We start from the raw sequence: 25881 nt of genomic DNA on the forward strand, positions 1-25881 counted from the left end.
GAGAGAGAGAGAGAGAGAGAGAGAGAGAGAGAGAGACTGCTCGATTGAAATTATGACATTGTAACTGGTTCTTTTCTTCGTCCAATTCCAAAACGGAGGAAAAACCATCGTTTATCGAAACGACATCCGCAATCTTCATTTAGATCTAGGTTAGCCGCGAAACTAGATGAAAGATTTATTTATGTCTGTCTGCCTAGATCTAGACCTAGACCATAGATCTAGAAGAACCTAGGTCTACCCTGAGCCAAGAGGGCGCTGAAACTCTCCGAAATCACAAAAGAGTTCCCCTACCGGGTCTGTATACTTCGTGACTTTGTTCCCGGTTACCGGGTCTGTATACACTTCGTTCGTGTAATGCCTTCGCTAGGGGTTGGTGCAAATTCGACCCCCCACATGGGGCACTTCGACAGGGCCTGTGACAGGGGCTGTGGCTGTGGGCATCTTAGTCAGGGGAAGATATCTTCAACAGTATTGGGTTCCTATTCAACTTACTACTTGCTCCCCCCCCCTCTATCTTTCTCTCGTTCCCCCCCTCTCTCTCAACTCTTCTCTGCTGAATTCTCTGTCTATCTCTCTCTCTCTCCCTGTCCTTCTCTTTCCTTGCTGCCCCCTCTCCCTCACTCTCCAAGCGTGCACACACTCAAAGACTGTCAATGACATGCACTCACTACTCACATACAGGGCTCCCCTTTTCAGGCCAACTTATCTCATTCGCTACGTATTATTTTCGGCTTGAGGACGGATTTTTTTCAGGAGGGCGAAATGAGATGATGAATAGTGCACAGTTCAAAGGTCTTTGGGTCCCCGAATTTAAATAAATATTAACAGTTATTGTCCTGCGTCTGTGCTGAGATGCAAATCTTATCAGCATCCGATTACGTCGGACGTTTCAGGCAGGCCGCCGGGATCACTCAGTGTGTACTGTTGGTGTATAGCGCGCGCACCGGGAAACGTGAGTTTTCGCCGTGAATACCGTGGGAGTGTGTTAATCGATGATGAAAATAATGCTCTATTTTTCTCATAGCTTTATAAATTGTTACAAACCAACGCAGGCGGTTCTAGAAGAAGGCCACAAACGCACACAAACTCAAGCAGACTGACGCACACACACTTGACCTGCGTGAATGGGGATCCGATGTGGGACCCGAATTTCACGTGAGATGATGGTCGGCGCGCATGCGCTGAGCCAGGGGCTAGACTGACTCGGGACCAGAACTCAGGCGAGGTGCCGAAATAGGCTTATCGGGCGACATAAACCCGGCCCCCACGGGATGAGGGTTAACATAAATATATATTTTATACCAAAATTTTCAGTATAATGGTTTGTAGAATACATCTGTAATGTTTATTTGTGTATTTTCCAACTTTGGTTCCTGTAAGAGGCAATTATGCAACCCAATTTGGCTTGGATGCGGATGCGGATATAAAGAGTAAAGCTCACGCACAACCAAAACTTAAAGGGGGTAATCTGCAGGTTTAATGCGTAATATACGCTCATTTGTGCGTAAAGGGGAGCCCTGACATACCATGTGTATACATGACACGCACACACACGCACTCACACATGGACATACTCTCACACTTAGCTACCAAACATGCAACAGTTGGGAAGTCTAGTGTAAGCCTAAATTTCTGCTAGATCTAGTTTGTGTCTCTGACAGATCAAGGATTTCGACCCATGATGAAAATGATACAAACAAGATTAAGCTGAAATGTGATAGTTTGTTAAAGGTGATTCTACTTATATAAGCTGCGTATTTTGGCTCCGCCTGGAACGAATCTGAGTCAGGTTGAAATTTGCCCACCCCCTGTCAAAGTTGCCCCGTTTCACCATGTCGAATTTGCATCAGCCACCCAAACAAATCTCACCCCATTATTTTAAATAAATCACTAAATTCATATACAATCAATATTTCTAATTCTAGATGGATTGAAATGAACCTAACAATACTAAATGTTCATTATTTATACTTATCCGATGAATCTTTTCAAGCTAGAAAATAGGCGTGCCTGAGAAAGTAAATGGTGGGTGGTTGGCAGGTGCTCTGGTGCGGTTTGCTTCTTCTTTTCTATCAAACATCTATCGTCCTTATCTCCCCTTCTTCTTTTTTATGTTTGTTACTCTCTTGTAACACCTCTAATCTTCTGGCGCTCATATGACCTTATGCAGTTGCGAACGCAGTAAAACTTCTACTAAAACTAACTAAAGTAAATGACAGGTCAAGTACTGATTTTTTCTTCAAGAAGAGAAAAAAGTACGCGTCGACGAGCGCCGAACTTGGATGGGTGTTTTCTGGAGCTTTTTGCTCAAAAATAGAAACAAGTGGAAGCCTAGGAAGCACAAAATTTATTTTTAGATAAAATCATGTTCGACGAATAAAAGTGGGCTTTGATAATTCCATGACACAGGGGTCAAATGATTCACAAAAGCCAAGTCTAGGTTGCGGCTGTCACAGTTGCCCCGTGGCCGAATTTGCCCTGACCTACCCTATTTAAATCTCATTCATTATTGTTTTACATTTTGTTTATCTGAAGGCAGGGCGGGGGCGTATTTCCACTTTCCAACGTTTTATTCACTAATAAAATTTGTCATTTTGCACTCACGATTCCCATATCTTGATGACTTATGGCTGCAAGTCCTACGGTTGAGATTTTTTGGAAAACTTTTGATTTACACAGAACAATGTTAAAACCATTTAGTACCTCTAGAGCAGTGTTACGCGGAATCTATCAATTCAGTCCTAGAGCGGTACGTTTTGTGCGCCGTTTCAATCACCGAACACACGACTCTGCCGTCTATACTATGAGATCAAGGAGGAATGTCTTATTAGAATTGACTGAAAACTATAAAGCGAAAGTAGTGACTGTAGTGTTGTTCTTTTTTGGGGGTTTTTGAATGGTCGAAATTGATTTGGAAATAAGCTGTATTGAATTTGTAAAGTAAATGTGACAAAATGGAGGGTGTAATGGAGCTGAAGCTTGGACAAATCCTAGGAAGCTTTGAAAGTACAGTAGTCTCAGCCTAAACGCACGGTGCTCGTTGCAAGTTTTCCAGCATTTAAGCTTTTTTGTGTTTGTTACTCTCTTGCAATACCTCTAATCTGTCCCGGTTGGATTATGCGATTGGCCGCGTTTTTTGGCGTAATTCTGCAACATTTGCATAATTTTGGATTCCCAGCGTTTTTTCCCTTTTTTTCCCATAACAATTAACGCCTCGCCATGTGACTAAAGGGAAGTAATCACCGTAATATGTCTCATTTAAGTGACAAGTTGGTTATTTCCCTTGTTAGAAGATCTTTGTCATGGGTTGGGATTTGTTCCTTGAGCATTTTCAATTTTTCAATTCATCAAAAGTTATTGTTCTTATGTCTGCTGATGTTTCATGTTTGACAGGTGTCCCTGGTTTTAGTAATGTGCCAGCATCAGAGGTCCAGATGACCTTTTTTTTTTTTTTAACATTTTTCTTTCCTCTCTATAAAGATGTAGATCTAATCTAGATCTAGATCTACAGCTGAAAGTTACAGAGATTGTATTTTTTGGTTGTTTTTTTTTTCTGACTGATCTGTATTGTTTTCTTTCCAAATACACAACAAATTACTGATACTGATCTGTTCTGTTTTCAATTTTTCTGTACATAAAGCATGAAAATCATTTTATTGAAAATTCTTGTTGAAAAAGTGCTAAACATGTCGCGAATGGTGTTACGGTAACTCACATAATTTTGCATAATTTTGCTTTTTTTCTTCATAATTTGGCCATCTAAATTTGCATAATTCTACGGAGACAGTCTAATCTTTGGCATTTATATGACCTTACTGTGTTACAAGTGCAGTAAAACACTTACTAAACTAAACTAAATACTTCCCATGCATTTGCTTGACATGGTACAATTTGATCAAATCACACTAAATTTAACCGCTCAGATTTACATATAAGCAAAAACTTAAAGCTATAAATGGTTAAAAGGTTCAAGAGAATTCTGTTGGCAGCATAGTAGGCCTATTAATAACAATACAAATTATGCATATAATTTTGAACAAATAACAGAAACAGAATTCAAATTTGCAATCTGAAGGACAATGCAATCTCTGAAATTACACAAAAGTGCAACTATCAAAGAAGCGACCTAAAATGGACAAAATCAAGGGAACTGAATGTACTCCAACAATCGACAATGCAGTCATTAAGTAAGAGAGAGAACAGACAACAGAATAGGGATTGAGACAAAGGGCAATGTGAGTGTAACAGCAAGGTGTGTAATGTGTATTTTTAGCCTAGCCAGCTCGGCTTATAATACTCTTTATCTCTCATTTTGTTAGTCCCTGCCTGCCATCCTCCCACTGCACCTTGGCCTACCCACAAATTGGATAAAACTTTTGGATTTCCCCACGAGTAGGCTATGGTGGCTGGTTGATTTTTTTGGGTTGTTTTTTTTTGGGGGGGTGGGGGTCGAAACACGACTGGCTCTAATCACGCGCAGCGCAGCGCAATTCAATGACATCACATCACAACATTCATAACCTTGTGCTTTGAATGTCGAACTGTACAAGGGGAGCTAAGTAAGTCTGTCAGCCTACAATAAAAAAACCAAAACATTCCCTGCGCTTCGAAGTGACGGTGGGTACTCATGAAGGCCTTAACACTTTGCCACCTCATCTCGCCGATTGGCGATGTTTACCACTCAGTTTCTTTGGATTTTCCCCAAAATATGATGGCAAAGTGTTAAGCTTAGAATGTCACATTGTCCAAGGGGAGCTTAGTATGCCAGCATACAAAAAAACCATTCGCTGTGCTTGAAGCCGTGATGGGTACCCATAAAGTCTTATGCTTTGAATGTCGAATCGTGCAAGGGGAGCTAAGTATGCCAGCATACAGAAAAACCATTCGCTGCGCTTTGAAGCGGTGGTGGGTACTCAAATAGCCTTGTGCTTCGAATGTAACATTGTCCATGGGGAGATAAGCAGTGGCGGTTTGTTAACTGGGCAAGACCGGCTGTGCCCGTCAGATTTTTGTCAACTGAACTGTTGACTAGAAGTTTATTGCTGATGACGATTTTCATTCAGTTTTAAGTAAATCCAAACAAACATGTATCAACATTCAAAAACACCTTGCCGATTAGAAGGCGCTCAAATAGACAAGTGGGATTCACTGCTGTTTTGTCGCGACATCACCTCAATCCTTCACGTTTGTTATCGCGCCGGCTCGTAACTTTAAATCGTCTCCCGTCAAACCGTCACGTTGCGGAACTTCGTACTAAGTACGAAGGCCAAACACACGGCGGGCTTGGCCTAGGCCTTGCGATGACGTCAGTCCCATGGACAAATCCATCGTCAGTCCACAAAAAGATTAGTATATCCCTTAATTGCCAGATTGGCCACTTTGTAGCTTACAAAATTAAGAATGAAACTGTCTTGAGCAGCACAGACACATGTATTATTTTATCAGCAAAACATGTTTTTATCATTCTGCCTTTCTCTAACTACTATCAGATCATTTATTGTCAGCATGGCACTACTCTTTTTGTTTATTGACTTTTTTACCACCTATAGTTCCTGTTTGGCATTTACTCATCGTTTTCTACCCACTAATAACTTACCTGGCCCTTAGGAATCTGGCCGGCGAAAGAAGGAATCGTCTAGTGAAGATATATAAGGAAAATTTTAACAAGGAGCGATAGACACTCGGCTGTTAGAGTCTGGGCCGAAAACCCCCTCCCTTCCCTCCCCTTTTCAACCCTCACCCCAAGCTAGACACCAAGTCCTATAATTAGCATTTGACACACTTCCCCACTTTGTTACAACACAGTGTTCAGTGTTCAGTTCTGAGAACTGAGAAGAGCGATGAAGTACATTTGATGATATAATGATCGGAAACGTGTGTGCTTTGTCCAGCTTTGTATAGCATCTGATTGTAGACTTGATCTGCTTGGGACAGCGTCACTGGTACAATAGCAATTGGCTTTTTGTCATCATACAGGACAGTTCTTATTACATATATTTAACGGGCTCAGTGCACGTCGATATTTTGTGTAGGGGTGTAGAAAGTACGAGTAAAGAACTGTACTGGAGGCCAGGACCAGCGGTTTATTGCTTCTCACTTTGTTTGTTTTCTAGCTTAGACTCAAGTAGTGTGTTTCTTTTTCTGTGCCGATCAAGTGAGTTTCTATTAATCTCAGTAACTTCCATCTTACATTATTCATAATATTGTTTCTTGACACTACCGCATATTTTAGCTCTTTCACATTATTACAATGTTTATTGTGGTGTGTGTGTGTGTGTATGAGTGGGGGAGGGGGTGGGGATGGCGAAAGTAGGGGTATAAAATAAGGAGAGAGAGAGAGAGAGAGAGAGAGAGAGAGAGAGAGAGAGAGAGAGAGAGAGAGAGAGAGAGAGAGAGAGAGAGAGAGAGAGAGAGAGAGAGAGAGAGAGAGAGCATGTGTGTGTGTGCGTGTGTGTGTGTGTGTGTGTGTGTGTGTGTGTTTGTGTTGTGAAGGAAGGGGGTGGGGGAGGGAAAAATAGTCGACGTGGATGACCGCCGGTCAGTTCTATAAACCATGAGCCGCCACTGGAGCTAAGTATGCAATGTATGTATGCAAAATCTCTGGTGGCGCTTTGAAGCTCTGGTTTATTGAGTTATTAATGGCATCACGAGTGCCTTTTAGAGGCATGTTTTATAACTCCTACTGGCTCCTCTTATCACTCTGTCCCGTAATCATCAATTTGAACGTAACGTTGAATTTATCTTTGTGAATTTAGATATTTCATTATGCTTTAATTTTACTACTGCGGGTTGAGAAAAATTAGAAGTCCATTATATATATGGGGAAAAATCACACAGCATTCGAATGGCTCTTCCACGCTTCGAATAACTGACTAGCGCAGAAATCATGAATGTCGAATTGTGAAATCGAATGGACACAGCTCTACTGGCTAGGCACTATCTATTGAACAAAACGGGAGGTGTAGCGCTTACCCAGTGACAGGCAGTGTTGTTGTAGATGGTTTACATATGTGCCACGAGAGAATTCATTTTCTTATGGGTAATAAGTGACCATGCCTGAGACCAAGTCCATAGCAGTCACCTGTCAATAACAGACATCTTTCCAATAACAGACATCTTTCTTTATGATCTTGAGGAGCGAAATGCTCGCGGCTAAAGGGATTTGAAAACAACAACAACAACATGATCTTGAGTGACCGTTATGACAGATTTGACTGCTTTTGCTTTTTTGGGGGGCAAAAATGATAAAAATAACTAAGTAAGCTTCAGTCTTGAACAATGTATCCTGTAAAATACAGTGTTTTTTTAAAACACCAAATTTGAGGGGGGTCACATGGAATTTTTTTTCGCTTAGGTTGTCATTAGCAGAAAAAAAGTAAAAGGGATTTTTAAAATACTAGAGTCTTCTGTTTGTAGTTCATTTACTGTACATGTGGCATCGTGGTGAATCAGCGCTGGTCAAAATATTGAAATGAAGAAACAAACATTCTTCTGCGGGGGAGGGGGCTCAGCACTTGTTTTGTCCACTTAAAACACAGTTTTGCGAGGATTTTATTGGAAAAAAAAGTTGATCAAAGGAACCAAAAATGTACATTTTCAGCTTCCAAAGACATCCAAGCTTAGGAATTGGCCAAACTTTGGCAGCCATTTTCTTGCTAATTTTGCCTATGACTTTAGGTGAGCCACATCTCCTTCAATCGCAAATATCTTTTGAAATATATATTTGGCCATGTTCATTATACTGTACCCTTTAATAGGAGTAAATTACATGTTTTCTTTATCATGCTCTTTGAGCCATGTACATTGCAAGCAAAAATAAATAAATTGTCCCTTTAGACATGATTAGGAATTTTGTTTTTATAATAAAAACTCTTGAGACTTTGTTTTCTTTGCAATGAAATGGTAAAACTTTTTAAATCTCTTCCTTAATATAAACTTTAGCAAGTATAAATTATGTAGAGTGCGTAACACATTATGTCTGCACAAACATCAGGGACAGATACCTAATTAGGCATCATAGGTTTTGTTATCTCTTTTCTGAACATTTCTTTCAAGAAGAAAATTCATTTATTTGCTCACTCTGTCTTTCTGTTATTATTGCTTTAAAAGAAAAAAAAAATCAAATACAAAGGCTTAAGATCTAAGAAGGCATATATATAAAGTCATTAGACAATTTAAAAATACATATAAAGGCAAACTGTATGGGAATGATGTAGGCTGTTTTCCTTTATCAAACACCCAAAAATTTATAGAGCCTGTCCTTTGATTGTTGAACTATCAGAACATAAATCGATGCTGGAGGCATGACTCTGACAAATGCCATTTTACATTTTGGCATTTGTCGGAGTCTTGCACCCAGTCATTGAAATAGCCTAGTTTCGCAGAGCAACGTGTATTTTCCGTGTCTGATTTTTTTTCACAGTAAGGGGGGAGAGAAAGTGAGGGAGCGAGAGCAGGAGTCTTTTGTTCATTTTCTCTAAAAGAAGACAAATTGGGGCATTTTGAAAATGGGAATTTTTTTTAGTTAATATTGTATACATTAAGTTGGAGAGGGAATCTTTATTTTATACTCTGTTAGGTACTGTCTTTTCATTTTCAAGTTATAAAATGGCGACCAGGTCAAATTTCTTCTTATTTTTAGGAAATTATTCCTCAACGCAATGTCATAAATGTGTACTTTCAGGTCATATTGGGATTAAAGTACTGACCGAAAACATGGCGTCTGCTGACCCTAGGCAGGATGATATTCAGACAGATGCTGAACTAGAACCTGAATGTAAGTTATATTTTCATTTGTTTCTATAAGCTTTAGTTAATTTTGAAATATATGATGATAGTCCTGATATTGTATGATGAATGAAGTACACGAACGTTTGATTACAGATATTCTTTTGTTACTTCATACTTATAGTGTAGGAAAAAAAGAGGCAGGCTTTTGTGATTGCACAGTGTGCACTCTCTGTCTTCTGTTAATCTTCAGTGATGTGTTTTTCTTTGTGTCCTGTAAGATTCTTTTGTGACTATAAAAGTGAAAGTTTTGCTTTTAAATTTACTCATGCGTCTTCTTGAGCTGAGCTTGCGGATCCCTGATAGCCCCAAGTTGATTCCTGTATTTAAAATCATGAAATGAACTGTGGTTTGGAGGATTTGATCATTCAGAAGCAAAGTACTATAATTTGTTAGCGAAGTTACTCTTTGGACTTGGATGACATCTAAATGTTCGTTTCCACCTTTGTCTGTGGAAGGTGCACTTCTCAGCTTAGAGTATTGTAGAGGAGTTTGCCCTCCTTGTGCTAAAAAAGTTGTAACCTCAAACTAATACATATATCAAGGGGTTGGTGTAAGTATGTTTGACGTCAGGGACTAAGGAATGATAATTAAGGAGTAAAATGTGAACAATGATAAACTGAAATCTTGAACATCTTCCATTACAGCAGCATTCCTTATGTGCTTTGTGTGTTCAGGAATAGTTTTTTTTCTACTGTTCACTCTTATAACGCATGCCCACATACATGCTCATGCTCACACACATGCATGTGTACCTCCTCCAGCACATCCACACACTCACACATGTAACAGGCACTCGCATGCTCATGCACATAAAATTTATATACCATCTTTAACTCACTCACACACATACATAAATACATACACACAATTATGTGAGGCAGCGTGGTTAAACCAGGCGCTCGTCAAAATAATGAAACTGAAGAAGCCGCCATTTTTCTGCCCTTTTGGCTATTGTTATCGCTTTGTTTTTTTTTGGCTCAACACCATTTTTGTCCAATTAACAACTCATTTCTGTGTGGATCTTTCTGAAAAACATTTATTAAAGGCACCAAAAGGTAAGTTTTCAGTTTCCACGGACTATCAAGCTATGGAAATAAGCAAACTTTGGTGGCCATTTTATCACTAATTCTGCTGCTGAAACCAGGGGACCCCTCCCCCTTCAATCTCAAATATCTCATTTTCTTTTCAAGATAGATCAGTATTTTTTTCACCGATATCAAGGCAAATGAACTAGCTTTAAGATGATACCAATAACTCCACATGCCCAAAAATTGACAAGGGCCTGATTCCACCACGTCGTGACACATATGCTCGCTCCTCCCCCTCCCCACACACACACACTTACACACATACATTTAATGTTATGTCCAGCTTTTGTGTGGTATTAGTGACTGTTCCGTTTTTTAAAATCTGTTTGAAAATATTGCAATAAGATATTTTTTCATTGCAGCGACCAAGCTATTTTCAATTAATTTGATATTCAATACATGTCCATTCCACCAATGTTAATGTACATCAATACACCTGCGAATACAGATTTAGCACAATTTTGCCAAGTCTGATTTTTTAAGGTTAATTTTGAATGACCATTGTCTTGGGTGACTCTTATCATAGATGAAATATTAATATATATGTCAGATGATTCAAAATTCATTTAGCTTTAAATTGGTTAGCTGCATGAGTGGGTAGTGCAAGGCTTTAAATACGAGATTGGGTGAATACATTTTAAAGTTTCTTTTGGCTGCCACTATATATTTTTTTTTCGCTCACTGATTGTATTGAGATGAACAATGCCTGTGTTGTAGTTCATATTTTCATGGCATAAAGTTTACTGTGAAGGTGGTGTTGTCTAAGAGTATTTCTGTCTTACAAATTTCTGTCTTTTCAGACCTTTCAGACAGGCCAACTGATTTCGAAGTTCAGCCCAAATCATGTATGCAAGAGAAGCAAGATAATGATGAGGCATCTGTTAGTTCATTGGTGACAGCTTTTTCTGTAGTCCAGATTCGGAGGCCGGCTGAATCAGAAGACATTGATGATTATCAAAACTTTATTTACTTAATGCCTCAAAAACTGAAAGAAGACCACTGTGATATATTAATAATTAATGCAGAGGAAGATTATCACCAGGCACTTGATTTCAAAAAACATTTGGAGAAGGACATAATTGTCATTATGCACGGTCTCAGTCTTACACCAAGGGTCAAACTTTTGGCTGAATTTCATTCTGATTCTCCGCACAATCATTTGGATTTTGCTTTTTCTAAAACTCTGTATGTATTCTTGTTCATCACAAAACAATTTTGCTTAAATGAAGAGACCCTTTTGCAAGGCCATGCAGTTTTGGTAGACACCATCAAGAATAAAACAAAAAGGTGGTGTGTTGTACCTGTTCATACAGAACCTTCAAAAAGTGTGGATTACAAATTACCTATGTTATTGGGAAGTCTTAGACCCATTAAATATTGGAGTAAGGATCAGTTTTACACAGACTCAGTTCGGAACCTACTTCAAGGAAGAATAGCAAGTCGTCTCTTAAAAGATGCAAATCTTAACAAGGAGCGGAAGGCTTATTTTGAAGCAAAAAAAAATACACTGAAGCAAAAACGTGCTGAGTTGATACGACACACAGATGAGCTCAAACAAAAAGAGAGTCAGGGCACAGCTCTTAAAGCCCGTTTCACTCCTACAGGCTCTTCTCAAAGTTCTCAAGGACTAAGTCTTGAAGAATCTAGTCAAGGAATTGTCAGAGAAGTGAAAGATGCTTGTAAGGGGATAAAAGAGACAGATGCTCAAAGAAGTAGCAGCATTAGGCCTACAGAGCCTTCCAGCACAGGGAATATTAAGTATAAACAAACTTCAGGAACTGTAACAGAATCAAAACTGGATGTGTACCCTGAAGTGCATGCAAAGGTGTCTCCTTTTTATCCACCTATTTCAAATATGTATACGTATCCCTGTTTTGTTCCACCTGCATATGCTGACAGTTCATCTGATATTCAAGTGGATGGACCATCATTAGAAGTAGATGAAAATTACATACGTAATATGGTTGAACGACGTACTATGATGCAAGGGAATGAGAATGTTACTAGTGGAAATGTTGTGTATGACCCTTCAACAGTAGCTGGACATGGAATACTATACCCAGGACCGGGGATGCCACCTATGTACCATGGATACCCTCATCTACACATGTACTATCCCCAATTTCATCAGTTTCATCCTCATGTAGTCGGAGGACCTGTCCCACCTCCACAGTTGTTACAACATCACTCACGTTTTCCTACTGAGAGTCAACCATCTTCCCAGTACAGCTTTGCTTCTTCCACTGAGGCTGTGGCGTCCAGTGGCTCAGCACTTTTCACTCCCCCACTCTCCAGTCAGTACCAGCCAAGACCTTACTCCTTTCCTCTGCCTGTTGACACTGCTTCTTACCCTTCTCAGCCGGCCGTCAGCAGCGTTCAGGGGGAGACTTCACAGGGGTCCGTGTGTTCTGAGAATCCTGGTGCACCCTCTGAAACCAGTGTAAAGTCGTCTGCTCAACTTCGTCCACAACAGGACTCTAATATTGGCTCATTAGGTGTCTCTGCCGTGGGTGGAAGTAATACATCTAGTGGCAGTAGTGGCCAGCCTGTGGTAACCCAGCACATTCACCATCATCACAAAACCATAAGCATTAAGTCTGTAGAGAACTTAACCATTGGAACCAAGTCTAAGATATCTGTTCGCAATCAACCATCCCCTGGTGTGAGTAGAGTCCTAGATGACGAAAGCATTGACTCTGAAGAGGACAGCAGCGGAGATGAAGACCCTGACAGTGATGATGGTGATGACAACTGTGAAGCACAAGCATCTTCAGAAAGGTAGGCATACTTACAACTTTGTCATTTATTATCTTAGCTTTTCTGTTTAAAAAAAAATAAATTAAAAAACCCTCCAGTTCAAGGTAATCATTTGGGGGGGGGGGGGGGGAGAATAACAAATGGCCAAGTTTTCAACATCTCTTTCAATGTTGTTAATGTTCTATCACAGGATGATAGATGTATTTCTAGGGTTGTAATACTCCCTATGGTAATTGATTTTCCATCCTTTTGCCTTTGTCTTTGCTGTTGCAGTTGGATGCAGATAACTTGAACAAATTGGGAACACAAGGTCGTGAATTGTATTCAAATTAGCCGTAAATTAAGAAATATGTATTCCATTCGCAGACGTTATGCTAATTTAAACGTACTTTAAAGGATTTATTGCAAATAAAGTATTAATAGAGCAGCAAGTCATCAGTCTTTTTTTATTAACCTTGATATGCTGCCTTGGCTATGCTAGAATTTTCATTGTGTGCACAATGGTATGGGAACTAAATAAAGTAGTCCATGCAGTTTAATTTGCTTACCTACTTCTTGTTTAGCTTGACACCTCTTTGCTGTGAATTTTTTCGCCTTTGACTTCGTCATGGCATCTGATGATGTTGTGTGTGCCTAGCGAGCTCACCTTCGTTTGCACCCATATCTTTTACTTTTGAACAATGTAGCTAGACCTTTTAATGGCATTGTTAGAACACATTATGTGCCACATGCCTACCCTTTGTCTTGTTCTGTAGGGGCTCTCATGGTCTAGGGATATGATGTTTGCCTCTCAGTCAATAGGTCCCGCAATTGACACCTGACAGCGACGGACAATTTTCTTCTCTAAAATTATCTCCTTTCTCTTCCTTCCCCTCTCACTAATCATGTTCTGTCGTCTGCTTTCATCTCCACTTTCTACCTCCCCCCTTTTCCCCCTCCTACGGGCTCCTGACTCTTTCTACTGCTAATCCTGGATCCTTACTACTTTTTCAGCCACACCCCTGATCTTAGGGTAGGTTAGATCTAACAGCTAGCCCTCCCAGATAAGGTTGAAAAATCTCGGAGGTCCTGTTTGCAAGTTGCAAACATTAAAGATTCCTTGGTTAAAATTAATAAGAGCAGACTTCGACTGCCACCTCGGCAAAATTCAAAATTAATTCTTACCAAACTGAAAATGCTTAATGTGTCCAGCGCGCTCATATGACCCTATGCAGTTGCGAGCGCTGTAAATCACTTACCAAAGCAAATAAGTCTTATGCTCTGCTCCCTTGTACTGCCATACCTTTTATCTGTGCTTATTATACTTGGGTCTTTGAGTAGTATTGAGTTAGAGGGTCTGTGTTCTTGCCTTGGGTTAGGTTTACTTTTTCAGGTCAGGAAAATCAAGCAGTCTATTGTACACACGTGCAACATGAGGGAAAAAGCAATCTGTGACTTCTGATGAAGAAAAATATCCCTATTCTAACTTGTACCATTTGTCATTGGGCAGCTTGTCCATCATTGTCATAAGCTTTATTACCTCACAATATTTAATGACGGAGATAAAAAGACATGTACATTTATGTAATACTCTTGTCTTGATAAAGGGATTAATAATTCAAGTGCCTGAGGAGTCCCATTGGTACTTTAATAATTTTTAAGGGAGAAACATATTGCCCTCAGCTTTCCCTCTTAAAAAAATGTAGCGTTTTCAAGTTATTATTCCTCCGTTAATGATGAATGATGCCGATCGTGACTTACGGCGGACAACAAGAGTCACATGTGATATAAACCAGAAAAATAAATTCACTTGCTGTCAATAAATTGGGTCAGTCAAAATCATGCTGGTATTCTTTCTAGAAAAATTTGTCCAGAAATGGTGATCATGTTTTCAGTTGCTATTCAAGGGAAAGGGTGGTGTTATAGAGTTATGTATGAAAGCAGGATATAAATAAAAACATTTGAATGCTTTTTTATATTTTTTAAAATTATTGTTGCCTGCCATGTTGTGGTGTAATACAGTGGAAACCTGATATAACAGGGATGGTGGGAGCAGAGAAAATGTCCTGTTATATCCGATCCCTGTTAAATCAGAAATGCTAGGAAAATAAGCATTTGTGGACTAATCCAGCTGTACTTATTCATGGGTAGTTGCCCTTGCCACAAGTACCCACGAACAGGGGTTTTGGCACCAACTTTCTCCTTGCCTCCTTAAACCACACCAGAAGAGCTTGTTCCACAGCTTCTGCATCGGGTAGTTTCATCTTCTTTCGATCCAGAGCAAACTTTCCATTGGAGTATGCTGCCGCTACCTTCTCTCTATCCATGGTAATGGTGTGAATTGACCCTTGTGGAATGTCGAACTGACGACAAATTTCTGCCACTGGAGCTTGCTTTTTCAACTTTTTGTCAACAGCCTGGATTATTTCGTTGGGGTTTTTTTTTTGTCAATTGAAAGGCATTTTCTCTTGCGCTTGACATCGTTGGTGACAGTAGACACATTATGCCTGCGTGTAGCTAGGTTTCGGGCAAGATCGAGGTCTGCCGCACACCACAGCCCTCTCTCGCTTCACACGCTGCATGTGATTGCAGTGGCATGGCTTGCATGGGCTTGCTCCATCACTGCGTTTCTCTCTCTCTCTTACTTTTTACTCATTGTTAACGAGCCTTTGTCCCTGCTATAACTGGTTGGGCTCCGATGAGGCCCTGTTATTGCCGATAGCTTTTAATAGAGACAAAGAGTAGGAAAAATCGGGGATTTACAATATCCCTGTTATTACCGGATCCCTGTTATTACCGGGCCTGTTATATATGGTTTCCACTGTATGTGGGACTCCGTGGCAATATGTTCAGTGAAAGGAGAATAATTTTGGGAAGCAAGAGAGGAATGAATTTGAAGACTTAAGGTAATTTTTTTCCAGTGTTTAACTCTTTTCTTATGTATTTTTAAAGTGCATTCTGAGCTCAGAAGAGGGGAGGAAAGATAGAGGGAAAGAAGAGTAGACGAAGACAAAGAACAACATACACAGATGGCCTGAACAACTTTGCAATGAATAGCGAATAGCGCAAAGAGAAAAACTGAGCTGATCAAGAAGACAGACAACAGAAAGGAATGGGGTGCTATGATCGGCAATGTCTGCTCCAGACCTAACACTTGAAGAAAAAGAAGAAGTTCAGAAGGGTTACTGCTCTGTTTCTGTGTCAGGACTATTGATTAATGGAGAGTTTAGACAGTATCATGAAATTCATAGGTCCAGGTCATGCTTGTGACCAAAGTCAGCTGTACATAATAGTATGTTATGTATGTATAAAGACGGTTTACTGGATTTCTAAAGTAATTAAAACAAAGAACTGACTAATTTTACAGCTAGATGAGCAGTTAGTACAGAGAGTCTTGCTTTCAGACAGTATTGTATATCTATTTTTTTTCTTCTGAAAAGCTAGCGGAAGTTTTTTGTGTGTCTTAAATGATATACTGATATTGCTTTTCTTTATGTATTGACATATTCCTGTTTCTATTTTCAGTACTCAGGCTTTGTCAGGGAGTCAAAGGTCAAGTGTGCCTTCTGCTGATGGTAAACAAAATTACGAGTATCCTTTTAGTTAAAAAAACCATATTAGCATGTAATTATTCTTTAAATGTGAATGATGCAACTCTCTCAAGAGGTGTAACTGTTAGATTTTCCTCTTTTTCTTACACACAAAAATGGTACAATGATGTTGAAGAAAGAGGGCTTATCACAGTATTATATCAGGTTATTTTTGTTGTCTGCTTAACATTGTTTACTGGCGCGAGAAAAATTAGTGCTCTGCTTTGTTTTAATGTTACACAGAAATGTTTTTTCAAAACAAGCAAAAAGCTAAACTCATCTCCAGTTAGGGCTACAGCTGCTGAAAATAGTTCCGATGATTGTCTCTGACTTTTCTTATTTTATTTTCTCTTTTGTTTTTGTGCAGGCTGTCCATCGAGTAGTCAAGGTGATGAAGTTGCTGCTCCTCAAATGGCATTCCCTGAATGCCCCAGACCTGTAACTGAAAGTATGAGCAGTGAGGGGATGCGAGGATCTCGAAATCAGAAACCTACGGAGGATGATGAAAGAACTTCTGTTAAACAATGTTATTGAAGGGTTTATGTTACAATAGTGTCTGCCTGAGATCTAATAATAGTAGTAATTGCATAAAATTTATATAGCACTTATCTATGTCTCTGCAGACCTTAGAACACCCAGAAACATTCTCGGCTTTCCGGGGAGCACTGACAAACTGACAGGATCTTTCGCTGCCTATAGCTGGGCACCCATTCTCACCTATTTGAAGTGAGGAAAATTCGTGTAAACAGTAAAGTGCCTTCCCAAAAGATACAACGCTGGGCCCCTTATAGGATTCGAACCCACGACTTTATGGTTGCGAGTTGGGAGACTTTCTCATTACGAACGTGAGATGATGTATTAATACAATACAACACTGATTAGAGGAATAAAAGTATGCCCAGTGAACATGGCATTATATGAGGTAACTTGCCATGCAGGACTAAGGCTCAGATGACTTGACATGTGAATGTGATGGCCTAAATAGTCACAGAACTTGATCACACACATGCACATGGGTGTTTGTGAAAACCACTGGTGGTATAGTGAATGTGAATCGTGGCTGGTCCAGTAGTTTTTGCTCTTAAAAAAACATACAGGTTTCATCAGGCCTGTATCAGGCACTCATCAGTTTTTGGGCTTGTGGAGTTATTGGTAACATCTGAAAGCTGATTTATTTGCCTTGCTTCCAATGAAATAAATAGCTGTTTGTCTTGAATAGAACTCTAGATATTTGTGATTGAAGGAAATGAGGTCACCTGGTTTCAGCGTTGAAATGAGCAAGAAAATGGCTGGTGACTCCGATAGCTAAAGAGTATTCTAAAACTGAATAATGACATGTTTTGAGCCTTTAATCAATGTTTTTCAGTAAAATTCACATTGAAATGTGTTTTTATATGGACATAAAAGGTGTTGAGTCAAAAAAAAAAAAAAATTGGAAAAAAATGGTCAAACTGGAGGAAAAATGACAATATCTACTATTTCATTATTTCATTATTTTGATGAGCGCCTAATTTCACCACGACGCCTCACATTTAGATGCAAAAAGCTAGGGAAAGATTTTTCTGTCTGGGCTTCACTGAGGCCATTGTTTTATGCGTTTGCTTTGTCCTCATGGCACAGGTATTTGGTAGAAGCAGACCACAGGACTGTTCCCAGTGTGGGCAGAGGTGCTTGTTTGGGCATTTGATAGAAACCCCTTGTTAGTACTGTAGACATGAAAATGGCAATCATTGGTTGTGCAACCTAATTGAGAAAATTGAGTTTGTTTTGTTCAAGTGTGGAGTTTTTCTATTTTGATGTAAAAGTGGAGGCTAATGAACGAACCCATCCCTGTCTACTCTATCTTTCCCTATTTCCCATTTTTTCTTGACATGGTGAAAGGTACTGTACCTTCAATATGGAGAGCATTTAACTTAGTGTGAGGCAAACTCTAAAATGTAGAACAACTGTGTAGGGATCAGCTTGAAGAAGTCTATTTTACAATGTTTGGATTTCCCTTTCATTAAGTGAAATTTCAAGTTTGCCTGTAGAAGTAGAATGCATCTTTTATAATTCTTTCTATAAAGAGTCAATGAGTAGCTTAAATGACCAAAGTTGGGTCGATCGTGCCGTAAAACACCTACTCAATCATAGCTTTTAGAGTTATTTTAAGATATGCTGCCATTGATGACAAGACATGTTAATAAGAATACATAATAAGAGGGCTACATCATCAAACAGACATCTTTATTGTAACTACTGAACACCCCAGCATATGCTCTTACATCTGGTAGCTTTTTCTTAGCTATTTTGCCTCATTTGTTGCTTGAGAATGCCAGGATTGTTATCTAACACCTTGCTAGAGTAGACGACAGGAGAACATGCTCTGTATTCATTGAAAGAAAGAAAGTCTCTTGTTACATCCTTGAGTCCTGGTCCCCTGAGCCTTCCAGGAACCGTATTTCTGAGCTCCCTCTTGTTGACTGCTAGATTTGTATCATCACAAGGGTGGATATTTGTGTGTGTGCCGGAAGAAAGGTACCAAAAGTCAGATTTTGACCATTTTGGTTATGGGTTTTACATTATATTTATAGGAAATTCAATGTTGAACACAGTGCTTTTTGAATTTTTCAGATATCTCAAGTAGTGTTTGAGATATTGCACATTTTGTGAGGTAGGATATAAAGATAACGTTTTGAGAAAATGAGCTTTTAAGTTTAACAAAGTTGAGAACACATACAAACGTGAAAAAAAATAATTTTTTAACTGCCTTTATTAAGGGGAAATTCTTTTCCAATTTGGCATTCAGTTGACATCAATATCATGATTAGAATTCAAAGGTAAAACATAGAAGGGAAGAGAAAATGTGCTTCAAGAATAGATTTTAAAAGCAGTTTTCATTTTACATTATTTTATACCATACCCTCAAAATAATTCAAAGTGAAATATTTACAAGTCAAATCAATGTTTTAATACTTATCCTTGAAATTAATGAGACTTCCACATGTTTGCCAAAACAGGACATATCCACATGAATTTTTTTACAGAAAGGAGATAAATCTTTAATTGAATAATGTTAATTTTTTTCAAAACAGTCTTGGGTCTGATCTAAAAATGATTAATGATACCAGTGCTCATAAAATGTCTGTGAAAATGATACCAAAACCAACGGATTGGGTGATTTTTGTACAACTCTGTGTATCAGAAAGTCAAATCTACCTGTTCAATTATTTCACTGTCTTTATCTTTGTCTGAATTGATGTTTCTTTAATTTTGTTCAGCTTCAATCCATAATATTATGATGTCCATGTGCTTTGAATTCAACAAATTTAGGAAACTTAAATATGAGAAACATTGACGCCATAATTAAAAATGGAAAGAATGTCCGTAAACTTTTGTTGACTACAAACAATATCATGTGATTCAAGGAAAGAACATGATTGATGCACAAAGGATAGTTGTTGTGTTCCAAGAAAGATGGACTGCTTTTATCATGTTTAAAAAAAAAATCACATCTGGCAGTCATTTAAAGAGAGATAATTGTGTTTTGTGAAAAAAGAAGTTGACTCTGGATTGTGCCCCACAATCTAGTTTTGGCTAAACGTTGAATATGACAGTTGTCATGTTTGCTATCAAACTGTTCATATATTGTTGTTTTAAAAAAAAACTTTATTGTTACTGAACACTTTTCATAATTTTTAGATGATTTATGAAGTTATTGTTATAATGACCAGGTGTATAGAAAATGCCAGCTTTTACAAGCAGCTCACCAATAATGATACACATTTTCTGTGTTATCTTGTTTATGAAATGCTGCTCATGCATGTACCTGTGAAAAAAAGTCCCTGCCTTTGTAACCTTCATTCATCCTGGTTTAAAGAACAAAATGACTCTTTGTCACTTTGGGTTGTTTTTTTTACGTGCTAAATTTGGTTATTTGTACTGTTTCTGATTGAATGTCTGACAAATGTGATGAACGTGATTCTTCAAGAATTGGGATTGCCATTGTTGGGCCAGTTTCTAGGTAGATTTAATTTATTAACATTGATTTGTGTGAAAGATGACTTGGTGTACGTTTTTTTTTCTTTGTAGGTTTGTTAATGTGCCATGCTTATACCTTGAAGTGGTGACTGTTCAGTTTATTTTATTCTCTTTAGAATTAAGTATTGATTTGTACACTTGGCCATAAAAATCAGAACTCTAAAGTTGGCGTAGAAAAATAAAACAAAGCTTTAACAGCAGGTAGTCGGTGGGTGCTTTGGTTTGGTTTGCTCCTTCTTTCCTATCAAATATCTGTCATTCTCATCTCTTCTCCTTGTTGTGTTTGAAACTCTCTTGTAACACCTCTAATCTTCAGCACTTATCTGTTGTTATCACTTTTTTGTGTTGCAAGTGCAGTAAAGCGCTTACTAAAACTAAAATCTTTTAAGTCTTTTTTATTTCCTTGTCAACTCTGTGAAATGTACTCCTTTATTTTGCGTAACACTAGTATAAGCAAACATTGTCTTTGATGTTAATCTAACACATCCTTTATTTCAATTCTGTCTTGTTGGAAGGTTCTATACGCACAATACAAGGTGTATGTCGCTCAAATTTTGTTATTTAGATAATGTGGAATAGCAAATTTAATTATTGATTGATTGAATTGTTAAATATATAGTCTTGCTTATTTTCTTTGTTTGTAAAAATGTTTGCGGTGCTTCAGTAGGTTTTGCCACGTCGGTTGGCTTGAAATTTTCAGTCTGATATTGACAGGATGATGCTAGATTTCTCGTAACTGAATTACACTTATATGTTTTATGACCTTCATTGTGATAGTTTAATACTTTTCTGTGTTGTATGCATACTTAACTCATACTTTTCTGGTTGACGATGCCCTTTTCAACACAGGTGTTTCTCTCTGTGATCTTTATTTGAAGACGTTCTTCTGTGATGATCGAAAGGTGATGGACAAAAGTTTGTCAATGGTTTTTTGCGTTCCTGATTATTCTTATTGATATTATCATCCTTTTTAGTTTTTTTGACTGTATTGAACACTTTACAATTTTTTAAGCTCTTAGAAAGTCTTCTTGAATTCTCTAATGGGAGTGCCATGCTTGTCACACATTACATACAACAAAGGAGATTTTTTACTGCAAGAACACAGGGGTTATGAGGATCATTTATGTTGAAATACACATGTTTATATTTTAAGACATTGTAGGATTTGTGTTTTTTGTGATCAACATGTGGAGGTTCTCTAAGCTGGATAAAAAAAAGCAGTGCCCAATTACATGCATGGTGACATAAAAAAAACAACCCCATGCATTTTAACTACAGAATTACTGGAAGGGTTTTAAAGTTTATACTGGAATGATTTCTGTTTGGTACTGGCATCTTTTTTACATTAAATCTGAGTACCCCTTGAATGTCAATTCTTCTTTTGTGTACCCTGCAGAGCTTATGCGGTGACTAACTAAGATCTTCATGTCATTGTGCAGTTGATTTTTACACAGGTTGCTGTTTTATCTAAATAGAACGTAGAACCATTCCTTGCCTGACAGGCAGCCACTTGCCTTTTTTTGAGGATATTCCAACTTCTAAATATTTATGCAGACTAGAGTGGATTCTTTTCTGGATAGGAATTAATTTTGAATTTTGCCTGGATGGCAGCCAGAAGGACCGGCTCTTTCTCATTTTAGAACTGTCATGGGATCTTTTAGGTGTGAAACTTACACATGGCACCTCTAAAAGTTATTGTCTTTAGTGAAGAAGACTTGGTGTTTGATCCTACCTACCTTAGAATCAGGTGCCTTTGCGTTGACAGGCGAACACCGTACCCGAAGAACTATTAAGACTCCCGAGTATCTTAGTGGTTTTGATTTTTATGACCAAGGCTGTGAATAGCACCCACACAATGATGCAATCAAGATCAACAGAATAAATGTTGCTCTTTCCAAATAAATTTTCATTAATATCGTACAGTTGTGGATTTTCTTTCAAATAATATCTGTTTCTTTCAGATTCTCAGTTTGTGTCATGGATGGAGGAGAAGAGCTCACTCCAGCCATGGTTAACTTTTTGGAAAGGTTAATTTTGATTTGTACACAGTTGTTTGATGTGGTGTTGAAAATGTTCGGCTTTTTGTCACACCCTGCTTACTTCTGCAGCTCCATAAGCTTTATAGCATACATTATATTTATTCCTACACGTCAAAGTATTTCTGATGCAGCCTTTTTTTGTTTTCCTTTGTGCTATTTAACACTTTAGTGACTGGTCATTCTGTTTCTGGCACATTGGTCAGGACCACGATTGCCAACTATACTTTCTGAGAAGAGTGTTCATATGACTGAGATTTTGGAGTAATTGTGGTTGTTATGTATACCTAGTGAACATTTAAAAATGCGTCTATTAACGAATAAATGTTTAGAGAATGTGGATTAAGTAAATAGACAGTTTGATTGGTTATTTAAAAAAAAGTTTCTGTAAAGAAAGTGTCTGGGGTCCTAAAGGGGGTGCTGTAACAATACATGAGTATACTTGTCAGCGTGCACTTCGGTGTTTTAATGTTTACTGTAAAAAGTTCTGTGTAATTATATTTTTGTACTGAAAATGTGATTTTTCCATGTTGCAATTTGTTAGCAAATATGCATTAATTTTATTGCATAGAGAGTATCCATTGTATAGAAGTTTGCGTCTGCTGTCTGTATATATGGATATTTTATAATATTCTATTGCAAAAACATTGTTTTAATGACATTTTTATGCTGTTCTGAATACAATTAAAACTGCCATGAAAAGGCTTGACTCCCTTCTGTCCACTTCAATGATGCCTTAATGTGACTACACACCCTTTGAGCTGTCTTTCATCTGGTATGCAATTAATGTTTTATAAAAAAAAAAGACATGTAAGTATTTTTTTCACAGAAAGGAAATTTCAGGTTAGAGTTGTGTTGAGCGCCTGACAGGCTGCTCCATAATCTCTCTCGATTATAACAGTTTCTAGTGCATTTTTAAGTTATTCATACAGTGGATTTTTATATCAGTGTATTCGTCATTTGACAGTGTATGTGGTGATGTAGGATTTGTACAAAAACAGTCAGTATTTTCAATTAAATTATCAGTTTTCAATTCGCCATGATTGACTTGGTATTTATCTATTGGACATTTTTTCTTCTTCTGGGGTCTACACTCCGTCAACCCTCGAACGTTTACAACAACAAAGAAATTTTTTCTCCTGAGTGTCTCGTGAAAACTGTTCTCCGAGTCTTTTCCAACTCTGTGCTTGGGAACAAATGTGTGAATACGTGTGTTTCTCCCAGCTCTTGTTCGTGTGTTAGTGTTATACCAGCGAAGTGGAAAAAAACGAGAAGAAAGAAAAGAGGTGGACGACGAAAACAAAGGACAATCCCTGTGGTGTTAAGTGTTTATGATTTAGAAAATTCGTGCATCAGCAGTAGACCGAAAAACAGAACTAACATTAACAATTTGGTCAAAATCGACTGTCGAAACTTTTTGCAAGAAGAAATACAAAATGTGAGAGTAGCGTCACTCAACACCAGGTCATGCCGGAATAAAGCAGACGAGTTAAATATTTAATTATTGAGATGAACCTTGATATTTTTTGTATAACAGAATCATGGTTGCAGGAGTACGGTGACGATGCGATTTTATCAGCAATATGTCCAGTAGGTTATTCAATTAAGTCTTTCCCTCGTGTTGGGCGTAGAGGAGGAGGAGTAGCATTTATTTTTAGAACTAATTTAGCACAAGTTACTGTGAAAAAGATTCCCTGTCACTCATGTGAGGCTGCTTTAATGTCCTTCCAGCTGCAGTCCCAAAGCATTACCATCTGCTGCATATACAGGCCACCACCGAGTAAAGCAAATTATATCAAATCATCCGTTTTTATAGAGGAATTTCTAAATTTAATTTCATCTCTGAAGATGAAAAGTACACCATTCATTATAACTGGCGATTTTAATTTTCATTTTGGCTCTGAAAACCCTGTCACTAAAAATATAAGCAACCTGCTGACAGAAAATGATTTAAAACAACTCGTACAAGTACCAACACATAAAAGTCAGCACATCCTAGACTGGGTTATCTCTCCTATTGAAAAGAACTTTGTGAAAGGCATAAACGTTCTGGACAAAGACATTTCCGATCATTATCTTCTTATTGTTGACTTGAACATCAAAAGACCAAGGAAAGAAATAAAAACAGTTAATTCCCGAAATCTGAACGATATAAATTTACACCAGTTTCAATGTGACTTTCGTAATGCTCTTGCTATTAGTTCCCCTTTTAATATAGAAACCCTCAATACCATCATGAGGAATATTTTAGATGATCATGCTCCAGTTAAAAAACGAAAATTATCTCATCGACCTGTTGGTAGGTGGTTTAATTTAGAAATAAAGGCTGCAAAAAAAGAAAAAAGACAAGCGGAAAGAAAATGGAGAAAAACACGACTTGAAGTGCATAAGGGAATATTTATTACTATGAAGAATTCTGTTAGTAAAATGATTACCAAAGCCAAGCGTACTTTCTTTTGTCAAAATTTGAAAATGTTAAAACTTGTAAGGAACTTTTTGATGTCTCTAGTGAACTGCTTGGCAACCAAAACAGAGCTGTATTACCCCCTGGCACCGATAGAGATCTTTGTAGTAGTTTTTCAGACTTTTTTTCTAGAAAAATCACCTCCATCAGACAAGAGCTCGATGAAATGTGCGCAATTGCCCCAAATTACCATCAGTTTAAAGGGTTAGTCATCGATTATTTTACTCCAGCAACGGAAGAAGAAATCAAAAAGATCATATTAGATAGTCCATCCAAAAGTTGCGCCTTAGACCCTATGCCCACCAGCCTTTTAAAAAAATGTTTGCATGAACTTCTTCCACATATCACCCAAATTGTAAATGATTCTCTCCTCACAGGCACAGTACCAAATTGCTTTAAGACAGCCCATATTAGACCCCTTTTGAAAAAATCTAAACTTGATGAAAAGGACTTAAAAATTTTTAGACCAGTTTCAAATCTTTCTTTCCTTTCCAAAATTCTTGAAAAAGTTGTATCTAATAGACTGTTACATCATATTAAAGCAAATAATCTTAGCGAAGTCTATCAGTCAGCATATAAGGCACACCATAGTACCGAGACAGCGTTACTTAGGGTCTGTACTGATATTTTAAAATATATTGATGAAAAAAAGGTATGTCTTCTTACTCTTTTGGACCTTTCGGCTGCATTCGATACCATTGATCATGGTATTTTACTCGAGAGATTAAATACTACTTTTGGCATAAAGGGTACTGTCCTGCGATGGTTTGAGTCATATTTTAAGGATCGAACACAAGCAGTTGTGGTTGGAAACACGTGTTCTAATAATGTTTTGCTTAGATGTGGTGTTCCTCAGGGGTCTGTTCTTGGACCTGTCTTGTTTACAATGTATACACAACCTATTGCTGATATTTTAAGACAATATGGCATGAATTACCATCTTTATGCTGATGACACTCAAATTTATAAGTCTATTGATTTCGATCAAATACCACTTTTAGTCGACTCTACTGAACAATGTACTAGAGATTTAAAAATATGGATGACCAGCAATAAATTGAAACTAAATGATGACAAGACGGAAATAATGTTGAGTGGAAATACAAAAGCCATTAAAAATCTCCCAGAGCTACAAATTGATATTAATAACCATACCA

At 38.0% G+C, this 25881-nt stretch overlaps 1 protein-coding gene across 2 annotated transcripts in view; it reads left to right on the forward strand.

The window, feature by feature from the left end:
* LOC101863943 overlaps positions 1-17647 on the forward strand; it is a 19302-nt gene extending 1655 nt beyond the window's left edge. For both annotated transcript variants that reach the window (XM_005089674.3, XM_005089673.3), the window contains exons 2-5: positions 8684-8776; positions 10679-12656; positions 16140-16189; positions 16572-17647. In XM_005089674.3, the coding sequence (XP_005089731.1) occupies positions 8716-8776; positions 10679-12656; positions 16140-16189; positions 16572-16738 (2256 nt within the window). In that variant the 5' untranslated portion in view covers positions 8684-8715 and the 3' untranslated portion in view covers positions 16739-17647. The remainder of the gene's footprint in view (positions 1-8683; positions 8777-10678; positions 12657-16139; positions 16190-16571) is intronic.
* The last annotated feature ends 8234 nt before the right edge of the window (positions 17648-25881 follow it).

Source organism: Aplysia californica, unplaced genomic scaffold (genome assembly GCF_000002075.1).
Source record: "Aplysia californica isolate F4 #8 unplaced genomic scaffold, AplCal3.0 scaffold00008, whole genome shotgun sequence".
Lineage (NCBI taxonomy): Eukaryota > Metazoa > Mollusca > Gastropoda > Aplysiida > Aplysiidae > Aplysia > Aplysia californica.